At 37.2% G+C, this 13463-nt stretch overlaps 1 protein-coding gene across 4 annotated transcripts in view; it reads right to left on the bottom strand.

Moving 5' to 3' along the window:
* The window catches only part of ERCC8 (ERCC excision repair 8, CSA ubiquitin ligase complex subunit), a 30917-nt gene that overhangs the window by 15959 nt on the left and 1495 nt on the right, over positions 1-13463 (bottom strand). For 3 of the 4 annotated variants that reach the window (XM_075079369.1, XM_075079371.1, XM_075079370.1), the window contains exons 2-8: positions 12640-12735; positions 12389-12490; positions 7479-7602; positions 5826-5907; positions 5120-5188; positions 2981-3047; positions 149-252 (exon numbers count right to left, since the gene is read on the bottom strand). In XM_075079369.1, the coding sequence (XP_074935470.1) occupies positions 149-252; positions 2981-3047; positions 5120-5188; positions 5826-5907; positions 7479-7602; positions 12389-12490; positions 12640-12735 (644 nt within the window). The remainder of the gene's footprint in view (positions 1-148; positions 253-2980; positions 3048-5119; positions 5189-5825; positions 5908-7478; positions 7603-12388; positions 12491-12639; positions 12736-13463) is intronic. The other variant, XM_075079372.1, reaches the window with a different exon arrangement.

Genomic DNA, 13463 nt, shown 5'->3' with positions numbered 1-13463 from the left:
TGAATAAAATTCAGCGGCCTGTGTTACACAGTAGGTAACAACAGGATTATCACTACTGTCCTTGCTGGTCTTATTATTCAATGCATTTATGAAATATAAGAATGCTTCTAGTTACATATGGATTACCACTAGCTATATTCTGTTTTACCTGACTCAGAAGATGCTTTGGACTTTTCTCCATTGTGCTGATCAAGCGTAGTCAGACATCCAGATGATCTCCTCACATCCCATAATTTTACTCTACTGTCAGCACTAAGAAAAACAGATTTGCATACATTAGGGAAATTGTGTGCACTCTGGTTCACCTGTCTTTAGCCAACCTACCCGGTACTCACCTGGGTCCAGCAACTACTCTGAACTACTTATGCAGTCACATTCAAGCTAACAGAATTTCATTAAAAGATTTTTAAGACAGACTTCAGACAGTCATTTACATAAATTAATAAATATAGAAGAAACAGTACAGGCACCTAAGTTAAGAGTGAATTTTTGTCTACAATACAATACACTTGCTTCTGTCTACGACGTAACACACTTGCATACATACAAGGGCTAGGAATAAACTTGCTAATTCTTCTGTTGATTCAACTGTACCTACAGACTCCAGAATTGTCTGGGAACTCAGGCTCTTGTATTACAGGTCTACAGTATGACTGGTACACAGGTTGGCTACATACACGTAGGCTGGATAGGTCTACATGCTCTGTTGTCATACAGTGCTATGGCAGACAAATATTGAGAGGTTGCTTCTGTAGTAACTCACTGGCTTTGTCTCCATTACCAGGGTGGCACAAGGAGGAAAAGGCCAATGTACAGGCTGCTGTGACTCGTTCTGGTTCCCAGGCTGCATACTCATGCTTTGCTCACTCTGTCTTTACAAGCAACAAAAGCTATGATAAACGTTGGCGCTAGGTACATGCTCAGGCAGCAACGTTGCGGGCCCTGCACTTTGTATGGCACCTTGATGTACAGCTTGATTTGAGCATTTCAGCACTATACTTCTGTGTTTACCACAAGACTCCCGGGTATAGAGAGGGGGCAAATTCATATTAAAAACGCTTCCCATGCACTAAATCACCAGGGTAGATGTATTTACTGAAAATATTTGGACAGTTCCCAGAAACTTATCTGTCCTCTTGGAAGAAAAAAGAAAAACAACCCAAAACCAAAAAAACATAAACCACATCATCTAACTGAAGTGCTACATGCTTCTTCCTGTGTGTTTTCAAGTTAGATCAGTGCATTAGTATCAGGAAGATATGGTATACATATACCAACTGGCCAAAGCAAAACCAACTGTTATTCCTTATCTGTTCTGCATCTGACAGAGCTAATAGCTAATTTGTTCTTTTGTGCTCCCCCCCACAACAGATTGATTCTCTTAACCTTCACGTGGTATTCCAGCTGAGCATGCTGACAACATATTACTTTGCTGCAAACAAATATTCTAAGACTGTAAGTAGAGGTATCGCTGAGGTTTGAGCTGACTGTAAAATGAGATACAAACTGCAGGTAGTTCACTGAAATATTCTTAGCAAAGGCATAGAAAAAGCTTCCTTATAAAGGCTACAGTCGTCCATTTTTGATGGTGCAGTTTCTATTGGCTAATCTTTTCTGGCCAGTTCTAATGAGGAAGAAAGAGCATATAACGTTCTCTAGTGTCTGAAACTGAAGTGAGACACCCAGAAAACATGTCTCTTCTCTGACCATTTCAGCCTCTTTCCAAAGCGATGGAAGAGCCAAGCATCATATAGGGAAATCTGAAATAACACATTTACATGCGAGCCACATAAAACCCCAAAATTTATTTTCCCTTCCCTTCCCTGAAGTGATCACAAGCAAACATCAAATTGTCTTGGAAAACAATCACATCTCTTGATACGCAAGATTAGTCCAGATTCTCTCTTTAGCAGTACCAGTCGGTTTCTCCTCACTACCTTTTCATATCTCAGTGTTGCCAGTTCTTGCCCATATTTTTCTTAACAGATGACAAAACTGATTTATGTTTTTAGGAACTAGTAGTCCATCTATAGCACTGAATAAAGAAATGGAGCCATAAGAAACATGTTTGACATCCGGTTATAATAAAGCAGTATCACAACATAGGTAGATGCAGTTTATAGTTATACGACTTTGGAGCAAAATGTTTCAGGAAACATTAATAAGTCAATATTAATAAACAAAATTTGTTACTATTTCTGTGACGGAAAAAACAAGAAAACACATTTTCGTTTGCTAAAACAAACAAACAGATCACACTGTTAGAAAACTTCCCAACTCTGTTGAGCCTTTCAGAAGTTTGGCATTAGAAGTCAAGGGCATGCAATTCTGATATCAACTAATTCAAATTTATCTCTCAACTTACAAAATGGACATTCCCCTTTGCAATTCAAAAGAAAACACATGCCAACTATGAAACTGAGAAGCAAAATGTCACATTATAATCAAAAGCTAACATAAGCAGAAGTTATAGCAAAGCCATGAGGATCTTTTAGACTGAAAATGGCTGGAGGAAAAAAAAAAAGACCCAGGAATATCAACATACAATCCATACTCACCAAATCACTGCAGCTTGGAAAGTTATGGCCTGTCAGCTAAGCTACCTGCATTACACTCCTTGATATAATTGAGCATGATTAACCAGGATAATACTTTGAGCTAAACATGTTTTAAACATGTTTTACTTTGTTATGAAACAGATTAGCACTGCACACACTAGTAAACAGTAAGTATCTCTATAATGATTTATCAGTTTCCTGTACCTTTCCATGCAATTACTATTTCAAAATTCCGTACAATCTTCCTATAAAATAAACATCACTTGGATAGCTTTTCAGGCTTAGTTTTTCTAACAAAGATCTATAAAACTGAAGCGGTTAAAGTAAATGATAAAGATTAACTCTAAAACATACATAATGACTGTGTTACATTTTACCACCAGACATTTTTAGTGCTTATAACAGTCCAGCAACATCCTTACCTTGCTGTTGCCAAAACATATTCATGACGTGGAGACCAAGACACTGCTAGTACTTCTTGCCTGTGACCTAAAAATTAAGATGAAAAAGCTTATATGATTTTCTAGGAAAATATTTATACACACCATTTAATGTAAATAACTAAAAGTAAAAGCAATACTCAGTTCTGTTGGATCCACCAATAGAGAACAATAACCTAAATTGTAACATTAATTTGAATTTTGTGAAAATATATTATTTTGGGCTAGAAGTTATTTCTCTTTCTTCCTCTTGCTGGAGTGGGACTGCAGTGAGCTGGAAGTGATACATGAAATATTAATGTAACTTTTGTTAACAAAGATGGTTTTACCTATGCAAAACACATTACAGCACAGTGACAGCTACTGAGTTTACTTCAAATACTGCTATTAAATTTTGTGTTAGCACTGGTCTTCTCACATGCAGAAGGAACTTTTAAATTATTTTTCTTCAAATTCTTTCAAAATGTTTTATTAAACACATTTACCATATGTACTTAAGATTAAAACTTTTTTCAGCTTATCCTGAAATACTCCTGTCCTGAATTTGGGATTTTTTTTCCCTAATTAGGTCTGAAATAGTACAATATTAAGACAACTGTCTTCTTAGCAGTGTCATACCCAGTGCAGCTTAGTGTCAAGTAATATATACATATATATATACACACACGCACACACATGCACTTTAAAACTTGGAAAATTTAAAAAATGTTAGACAAATACAGACTATAGGAAGTGTAAGGTCTTCTAAATTAAAAGACTGCAATCACATTTCATATAATATTAGAAACACATGGCTGAAAAAGAAACCAAGTTATAAAAATACATTTTTGCTACCGCAATTTAGAGCTATGTGAACTACTTTGTTTCTGGTACATCTTCTAGCAGATGGTTTTCCATTACCTGAAGTAATCACAGGGCTGTCATGCCCAGGATAATGGAAAAAAATCTCCATAATACAGGTACTACAGGATACACTTGGAAGGCTCAGGGTATGTACATTTATTTTGATTCATTAAGTAGTCTACAGCCAACCATTCATCTTCATTTCAGCTGCTAGAGTTACCCTTTGTGAAAAATACTCATACTTATTTTCAAGACACTACTGAATGCTTCGGTGATAAGATTACGTTTAGTGGAGGACATAATCTGCTTCCACTTGTTCCTCAGATATTGCACTTCACCAGGCTGTGAACAAAGACACAACCAGCTTGAGCCTGGAAAGCACTAACTCTTGTGTCAAAATTAAGAAGCCCTGCTGAAACCACACTGATTGTCTACAGAATTATTTTTGTGTCTGCACTCTGTGGTGCTCTCACTTCTAGAACCAGAACATTGAGACACCCAATGTGGCTGATTCAGTTCACAAGGTCTTATTGGCTTAAACTCTGCATCACATGAAAGCACCTAGGCTGCTTTTAGACTTGAGCTGGGCACTGAAGAAACAGTACTGCATTTGCAGTTTTGTACAGTTTCTATATCAGATTTGGGTCTTGCCCTGGTGGTTTAAAGCATGAAGGTTTACTTTGTAATTGCCTTTACTTGAGCATGTGCATATACACCCATACCCCAAAAAGTAAACATTAGAACAGAGACATTAAAGGCAAATGCTCATTAAGTGCAAAAAATAATGGATTATGCAACAACAAATCCCTACATTTACTGGATTAGGTAAATACAAAGGATTAGATACCACCCTGCTATAGCAAGTAGTATCTTGCCTGTTACACAGAAACTTCTAAACAAATCCAAGCAAGCACCTCCACAGGATAGTTTGTGAAAAATAGTGAAGGTTTTTTTTTGGTTGTTGTTGTTTTGGTGGTTTTTTTCTTCCCATGAACACAAAACCAGTGCCCACAGTTAACGATGTAATAAACAGTAATCACTAATGACTATATAATGAAAATGCCCAAACATCTGTAATAACTATTAATTAATATTTGTATTCTCCACTTCATTAGCAGTAACACCCAGAAGAACCTTTGCCACAGTGTAACTTTCACAGCTGGCAATAAATAAGTCATGTTACTTACAAAGAACACATTGTACACAGTGTTTCTTTACAGGACTTGTTTTACTCAAAGTAGTTATTGTTTAACGTTTATGTTTCAGACTAAAAAGTACCCTGCAGAATGTGAGAACAGGATCCAGACTTCAAGTCACAGAGCTGTACTTTGGGGCTTCTGGTACCAACTGTAACAAGAGAAACAAAGACAGCTAAAAACACCCAAGCTTTTGAGAGAACAACAACAACAAAAAATCCTAGCAATGACAAAGAAATAGAAGAAAAATGTTAGCTGCATAACAGTTCATTTAGTCAGAGCAATGCTTTCTATTAGCAGATTTACAGTTTTAGTCCAAGTAAATTTACCATATAACAAACAAAATTCAGAAACTGGGGGTAAACAGGACAGTACTTATGAAACTTAAAAATATCTCCTCTTTAAAGTTTTTTATTTTTTGCTAAAGGTAGTTAAATTGCATACATGTAAGCAACACATGCCACCCCAGTTAACACAATTCACTATGTCTGGATGTAATAACGTTGAAATGCTAACTGATGTAATGAAAGGTAACCTAATTATAGCTAGGAATTTTTATCTCAAAGGAGAATTGATTGATGCATTATTTCAGAATAAGAAATGTGATATTCTCATCGACATCATCCAACTAATGGATAATATTTTATTTTACCAGTGACCTTATGTCTTACAAAGACTCAATTATGTAAAAATAAAAAAAATAAAAAACCAAATATTACCCGCATTTTACTATAACCCCAAAATACATAGGGCATTTCTTAAATGCACACACGCACACACATACATACCTGCTACTAAACAATGCTTTGTAGCAACTGGAGACATGTGATGGCTATAGACTGTTCCCTCAAAGTGATATACATCTGCAGGCTGATAATAAAACGATTAATTTATCACAGAGCCAAGTATATTACCAGAATGTAAATCCTTATCATTAAGTATTTTTCAAGTAACAGCTACAAATAAGACTAATACAAATATTAGTATTTACATACTAGCAATAACTTTCCTGGTTAGAACCCAGATCACACAAACATCGCAAAGCAAATAAGTCTGTTTCCAGCATTAGAACAACTATGCCAGAGCTCAGAGAGAACCCAAAAGAAGGACAAGGAAAACTGGCTAATCAGAAGCATGAATGGAAATAATTTCTAAATTACCAAAAATTTTAAAAGCTAGCAAGAAAAAACAGCAAAAAAGTAGGTTATAATATGGAGATAGAAGTCAACAGGAAATAAGCACTTAAGACTAAATTTAGAAGCCCCTTGTCATTGACAAACATCACATACTATCTTAAATTCCTCAAAAAAAACCCGCCAAAATGAAAACACCCCAGAACAAACATACAAAATTATTAGCCCCCTTTTAAGTGTTAAAAATTAATGAAATATAATATTTGCTTTACTAATCAGTACAATTACTTTCAGGAACAATTGCTTTTGTTGTCTCATTCTAAAATATTGTATATAAAAAACTCCAGCACCCTGAAACTAAGTTGTCTGTGTTTTCAAATACACCATTTGGTGGCAGAACAGCTCAGTCAATAACCTTCACATGAACACTGAGCATCTTTTAAGTCATGCTTACAGAACTACCTGGGAAGTGAATTGAGCTTTGCATTTATGAGAAGATTTAGTAACTGCAAACACAGCTTCACACCTCACAAAAAGAGGTCAAAATTTATTTTCTGTTTCATCCCTGGGATGACAGATGTCTTATTTTTTTGACACCATGCATGAAACAATATTCAAGTAGCATCAGTGTAAAACCACTAATAGACACATACTGCAAACAGGATAAACTGCAGTCCAGAATGCATAGTTCAACAGTTAGATGTGAGGATTAACAAGTCAAAGCAACCTAAAGTCTTATAGAATCTGTTTACTTTATTAAAGCCTGCTACATTGGTTAGCATTTTCTTAATAGTTTCTCTCATTCCCCACCAATTTTTAGAAATGGTGTCTATAGTACTTACAAAAGCAGGATTTTGGACCTAAAGTCCCTGAATGCCAAGACCACCAGTCCCTCAAGAGCAGTATATAGGCCTTGGTTACTAAAAATAACTAACCCTGCTGTACACTACCATTATATTCAACAATCCCCAAGAATGAACTTCAGACCAGTCCTTGGCAGACAAGTTTACATAGCATAAATTCAACTAGCTGTATTCTTGTTCAAAGCAAAAGCAGAAAGAAATTGTCCCAAGGGTTCCAGGCTCTCATAGAGTTTAGACATTCAGTTCTTCAGGAACAGACAGGTACACACCAAGATATGCATGAACGCCAGAACCATGCCACCCTCTGCTGTACCAACAGTTCTAAAAATTGGCTGGTTTTGATCCTCCTGGATGCCTGGTCCTGTTGACCTCTGGGTGAACTGCAGACGCAAAATGAGTAACACACATACAAAGAAGCCTGCAAGCTGTAGAAATTCTCTCTTACTTGTAAAGTATTTGTATCCCATATTTTCAAAGTTTTATCAAATGAGCTGGATGTAAACATGCCAGTATCATGAGGATACCACTGGACTGTCTCCACACTGTATCTATGTACATCAGGATGGCTCCTAAAACCAAGCAAAAGATTCCAGTTGTTTAGAGTCTTGATTATTGTCTTGTAATTGTCTTTATATTCAAAAACAATCTGAAAACAGTTTAAACAGAATCACAGATTGGAAGTGACCTCAAGGATCATCTAGTCCAACCTTTCTAGGAAGAGCACAGTCCAGACAAGATGGCCCGGCACCCTGTCCAGACGAATCTTAAAAGTATCCAATGTGGCCGAGTCAACCCCTTCCCTGGGGAGATTATTCCAATGGTTGACTGTCCTCACTGTGAAAAATTTCCCTCTTGTGTCCAATTGGAATCTTCCCAAAAGCAACTTGTGTCCATTCCCCCTTGTCCTCTCCATGGGACTCCGTGTAAAAAGGGAGCCTCCCTCTTCTTTGTAGCTGCCCCTTAAGTACTGGTACATGGTGATGAGATCCCCTCTGAGCCTCCTTTTCTCAAGGCTGAACAAACCCAGTTCTCCCAGCCTATCCTCATATGGCCAGCTGATTTTCAATCAATGTTAATTACTTCGAAGACCCCTCATTTCAAGAAACTAGAGATCATTTACCTTTTCAAAATATGGTATCTGTAGCATATCTCAAGTTAAGACACTCAGTCTGAGGCATAAAAGGCAAGAACATATTTTGAATTTTTTAACTTCTAATGTTTAAGGAATCTGATCTTTAAAGTGAGAGCCTAACACTACAAACCATTTACGCTTGTGGAATCCCTCCGTCTTAGAAATGGATCCACTGAAAAATACAATAACATATACAGTTCAAAAAATTCATGATTATTAGCTAATAATTACAGCTATGCAGTTATTGGAAATTCCTGTATACTGAAGTTACCAGATAGCAGTGGACTGATTTACTGAGAGGTAATTACTTTTGCATTCAGAAAAGAAAGAACACCACCACAAAATTTTCAACTCAACTGTGCATAGTAACAGAATGTAATACAATTAATAATACATTAACAGTGGTGGGAAGAAAGGACACCAGAGTCAATCTTGACAGCTGCAGGATATGATTCAACCACCCAGGCTCTGAACAACACAGATCATTTCACACACCTACTACACCACTCATAGCTCAGCTGGATCCACATGGATCCAGCTTCAAGGCCCAAACCCATACTCCCAGACTCGGAAGTACCATGCTGTTGTGGGTTAACCCTAGACAGCTAAGCACCACCACAGCCGCTTGACCACTGCCCCCCTGCAGTGGGATAGGGGAGAGAATCCAAACTGCAAAGGTGAGAAAGCATGTGGGTTGAGATAAAGACACTTTAGTAAGGAAAAAGAAACAAAACAACCCACAAAAAAAGGAAAAGTGAGTGATGCAAAAGCAATCCCTCGCCATAGGCTGACTGATGCCCAGCCAGAGCCTGAGCAATGGAAAACTACTCCCAGTTTTATTGCTGCAGGTGACACTGTATGGAATAGCAATAACCCTTTGGTCAACTCTGGTCAGGCGTCCCAGCTGTGTTCGCTCCCAGCCTCTGGTCTGCCCCCAGCCTACTTGCTGAGGGGGCAGAGTGAGGAACAGAGTGTGCTTTGACACTATGCAAGCACCATTCAGCAATAGCTAAAACATCAGTGTATTATCAAGACTGCTCATAAATCCCAAACATAGCACCATTCAAGCTACTGTGAAGAAAACTAATCCCATCCTATCTAGACAGAGTACACACACGAAGGTTGTCCAGCTGGCTCCATCTGCAGCTAGTGAAGAGCATGCAGGATCTCTTCACTTCAGCTCTTATCTTTGCATTGTTCTCTCAAGTGTCCTGGCCTCTAAAGCAGTAACTATTTCAGGGGCATCACTGGGTAAATAGAAATGCAGATTTTCTGTATAGATCTGGTACTACACCTAAGCTAATATACCTTCCCGCTTACTTGGGTCGCTAGAAAGCACAGAAACCAACACTGACAATACTAAGCAAGAGCTACTGAGCAACTGTTGAGCTTAGTTTAACAACTCCTGCATTGCTTATCTCTGAAGCATACCCTAGAACAGCCCATTACTTTGCCACGGTGCTAAAAATCAACAGATTTTGTGCAGTTATTCTACAGGGGGGTCAAGCTAAAAAACTTCAGTACCTGCAGTGCCAGGAGATCAAGCCTGACTTGGCATGAACTTACTCCTGCGGAAGCATTTGCATGCATTGTGCAGAAAAATCCAAGCTGATGGCACTAACTCTCCTGTTACAACAATTACAAGCGCCCCACATGGTACTGTGTTCAGCACTGCATCAGAACAATCAATTCTCCCATAATCCAGAGGGCTGAGGAATGAACTAAAACACTCTTGAGTAGCTCTACAGGAATCACCTTTGATCTGGCTAAGCTTAGTAGTGGCCACATGCCATTCAACCTGGCTTCATGTCTCAGGGCTGTATGTTACTCCCAGTTCATTCTATATGCAATATTTTCCCCAGTTACTCAGAATACCCCAACCTTTTCTACCAAAGAAAAATACAGAATGAATTCTGTGTAATGTCACTGGCATTCATTCTTCCTAGACATGTTTTGAATAGAGGAGACTACCTTGCACACGAGCATCACGTATACACTATCTGGAAGTTGGTACTGTTTGGTAACTCTCCAATGCCAGTTTTTGCCACAGGACAGTGTGGATCATCTGAAACCACATAAAGCTTTGTGTGCTGACTCCCAGTGGAACGAGGAAACTTCTTGGTTTTTGCAATAGTTGCTTTACATTCTAGATGAGAAACTCTGGGTAAATCACAGCCTACCATCAGGAATTATCTCCTCTGATGTTCTAAACTACTGGACCCTCAGCAGGCCCAGTTCAGTGTCTATTCAGAAACAGCTGCAGAGAGCCTCTTCCAAGGGTTTATTCTTTAAGCAATTTCGAGACTAGAGTTGCCTTGTGCCCTGCGAACCTGGAACACAGTCAAACTTTTGCAACACGTTATCATATGCTTCAAAGATAGGAGCCAGATAGTCAGATGGGAAGTGCTTCTTGCTGGTAATTATAAATTAATTTACAATATTCCGATATCTGAAGCTGCATCTGTAGCTAATTAGCTATAATAAGTATGTAAAACGTACTAGGAAGCTACATGAATACCAGGAATAAATAATTGAGGCAAAAACCCTACTAATGTTACTTTAAGCAATAATAATAAGGCTACCATTTAGAACACTGTCACACAAAATCATATTCTACTACTGTGATTTATGTCTCTACTCAACTGCCAAGAAATAAAAGCTGAATCTACGCAAATTAACACCTGCTTAAGAAACAAACCACCAACTAACTATGCTCATAAAGAGAATTTTCAAGTATGGAATATTTCTGATGGCCTAACTGAAGATAATAGTGGCATGATTTTCGCACAGATCTGCCCGTTTTTATGCTGTGTCTTCTCAGCATGTATTTCTTCAGTGTGCTGTATCTGTTTCAGAATTAACTTCCATTTTGAGATTTGGGGATGTGTTGTCATTAGTTGTCCCTAATTACAGTTTTAATTAATTTTGTTCAAGAAGTCCCAGCCATCAACACTTACCCAGTGCAGCTTACTTGCAGTAGATTCTGTTCCTAACCATTTGTTCTGATGCACGTTCTATTACCCTTTTTCTTTCTTATGGTCCCAGATACCATTTAGGCCTTTTATTGTTACAAATCTGTTTTTGCCAACCTTATTCATGAAGCTCTCAGACCTCAAATAATTTGAAGACTGGGGAAAAAACAAGGGGAAATGTAGCTCCTAATCTTTTACACAGCAGTGTATATCTTATTGTAAGCCTCAGATGAAGTCCAAACCTACTAGATAGCCTACAAGGGAAAAAACAGCTTTTGCTAGAAGGCTTAATGCCCATAACGGACAAATTTTTTCTGCCTGCAGGGAAAACCTGACAAATCAATAAAGGTGTTGAGTCTTCATACAGATTACAGGCAGTATGGTAGTACCCTGTTCTTCAGAGAAATATGTTCCATTTTTGTAACACATCTGCCTTAATTCAAACGTGTTATTAATAAGTTCTATATTAATTACTTCTGCACCTGGTGAACACCTGGTGAACTTAAAATCGCTATTAGTAAAGCTGGGAGCAGGGAGAGGGGAAATAAAACTAACAACTGCAAATCTGTATTAGATTTTTTTTTCCAGTCAGATGAGCAAGGTTATGCAAAGATTATTTTACTTTTGCTTAAACACATAATTATTCAGAGAGGCATGCATTATATGCATTTGCGGGATACAAGGAATATTTCTACAACAGACCCAAAATTAATTCCTCATCATTACTGGCATAGAGTCAAAAAATTTCAACATGAAACAATAAGAAAACTCACAGGTGAGGAACTGTGACCTCTAAGAGGGTTGGTTTTTTTTTTTTTTTTTTTTTTTCTTTTTTCTAGTGCTAAAACATGAGGTAGGAGTACTAACTCTGACTTTTTTGTGGGGTCTACAGCAACACAAGCCTCTCTAGTTTCCATATGAGTAGAATTAACACCCTTCGTTTTAACTTTTGAACTATCAAAGATCTACTCAAAGAATATCAGAGTCGTTGTACATATAACTGTGAGACAAATAAAGAAAAACCAATTAACTCCTGCGACTTAGTAAATGACATAAATCCCTACATGGTTTTTTGCTTTTATTTTTGCATGCCAAAAAACATAATGCATCATGCTAGCCTGCAAAGATTTCTTGCATTATTTTCTACAGTCTTTTTATGCTAGAAATAAGAACACACATTAATTTGTGAGTTTAATCCTAGTCACACAAGAGATACCACATGAACTTTTAATAGAATTTTTGAGTACCTACCTTCCCACAGAACAAAGTGCTTTACATGTGTAATTTGGTTTTCTGCTCAAGTTTTCAAGGTCATAAAGTACAATAACACCATCTGACCCACCGGATAACATGCTGAAAATGTTAATAATGCAGACAAGTTACAACACTCATAATCTCAATATGCTCAATATAATTGACTGTTCAGGAAGAAAATAAATCCATAGTACCAAAACACAGTAAAGTTCTCATATACATTTTTACCAACTCAGGTATATACTTACTATCTTCCCTCAACAGGCTCAATATCAAGGGTGTTGATACCACTCCCATGTATTCTTTCCACATGTCTATCTTTATTTAATTCCAAATTTAGAACCCTTAAAACAACAAAACAAGAAGACAAAGAAGAAAAACAGAGATATGAACAACAAGAACAACAGAATTGTACAACATTATACTATGTAGCTCTGAACTGCTCAAACTATAGTTTTGTGCTTCTTCAATGCATTTATCCCATCCACGTTATTTTTTGCAAAACTAGACTTGCAGACATGATACAAGACTGGACGTAAGTCCTGTGAAGCTGGCAGAAAAAAACCCAAAACATTTTACCTTGGTATTGTTTGGAAGGTAAGAGAGAAATAAATACATAAAATAGGCTCAAAGAAATAGCAAAACTGCATTTGGTGTCAACATATGAAACACAAACCAGAATGTAATTTGAAAACACTGAGGAAAAGAAACATTAAGAAGCATTTGTTGTAGTTGCAACAAATACTAGTTACTTTGAACCTTCATCATGTACCATCCTTCCAAGCTTCATCCTACTTGGAACTACGGACACCTAGTGGACAGATTCATTTAGTTTAACAAATTACAGTATTTCCTTTAATGAAACAAGGTTTGTGTGTTATGTTTTCTGTAATATTAAATAAAAACGATGCTATCCACATGATGAAGCTTCCAAGACAAACTTTTCTGAGCTGCCATTAGTATCTTGTACTAATTAGTAGTAGCCTGTATCTTTAAATATGCTAATATTTCATAGTAAAAAAAAAAGATTCTGCTTCCTTTAACCATACTACCCAATATAAAATTAGCCTTA

Source organism: Phalacrocorax aristotelis, chromosome Z (genome assembly GCF_949628215.1).
Source record: "Phalacrocorax aristotelis chromosome Z, bGulAri2.1, whole genome shotgun sequence".
Classification (NCBI taxonomy): Eukaryota; Metazoa; Chordata; class Aves; order Suliformes; family Phalacrocoracidae; genus Phalacrocorax; species Phalacrocorax aristotelis.
The sequence above is the reverse complement of the archived record's forward strand: the minus strand, read 5'-3'. Positions and strand labels throughout refer to the sequence as shown.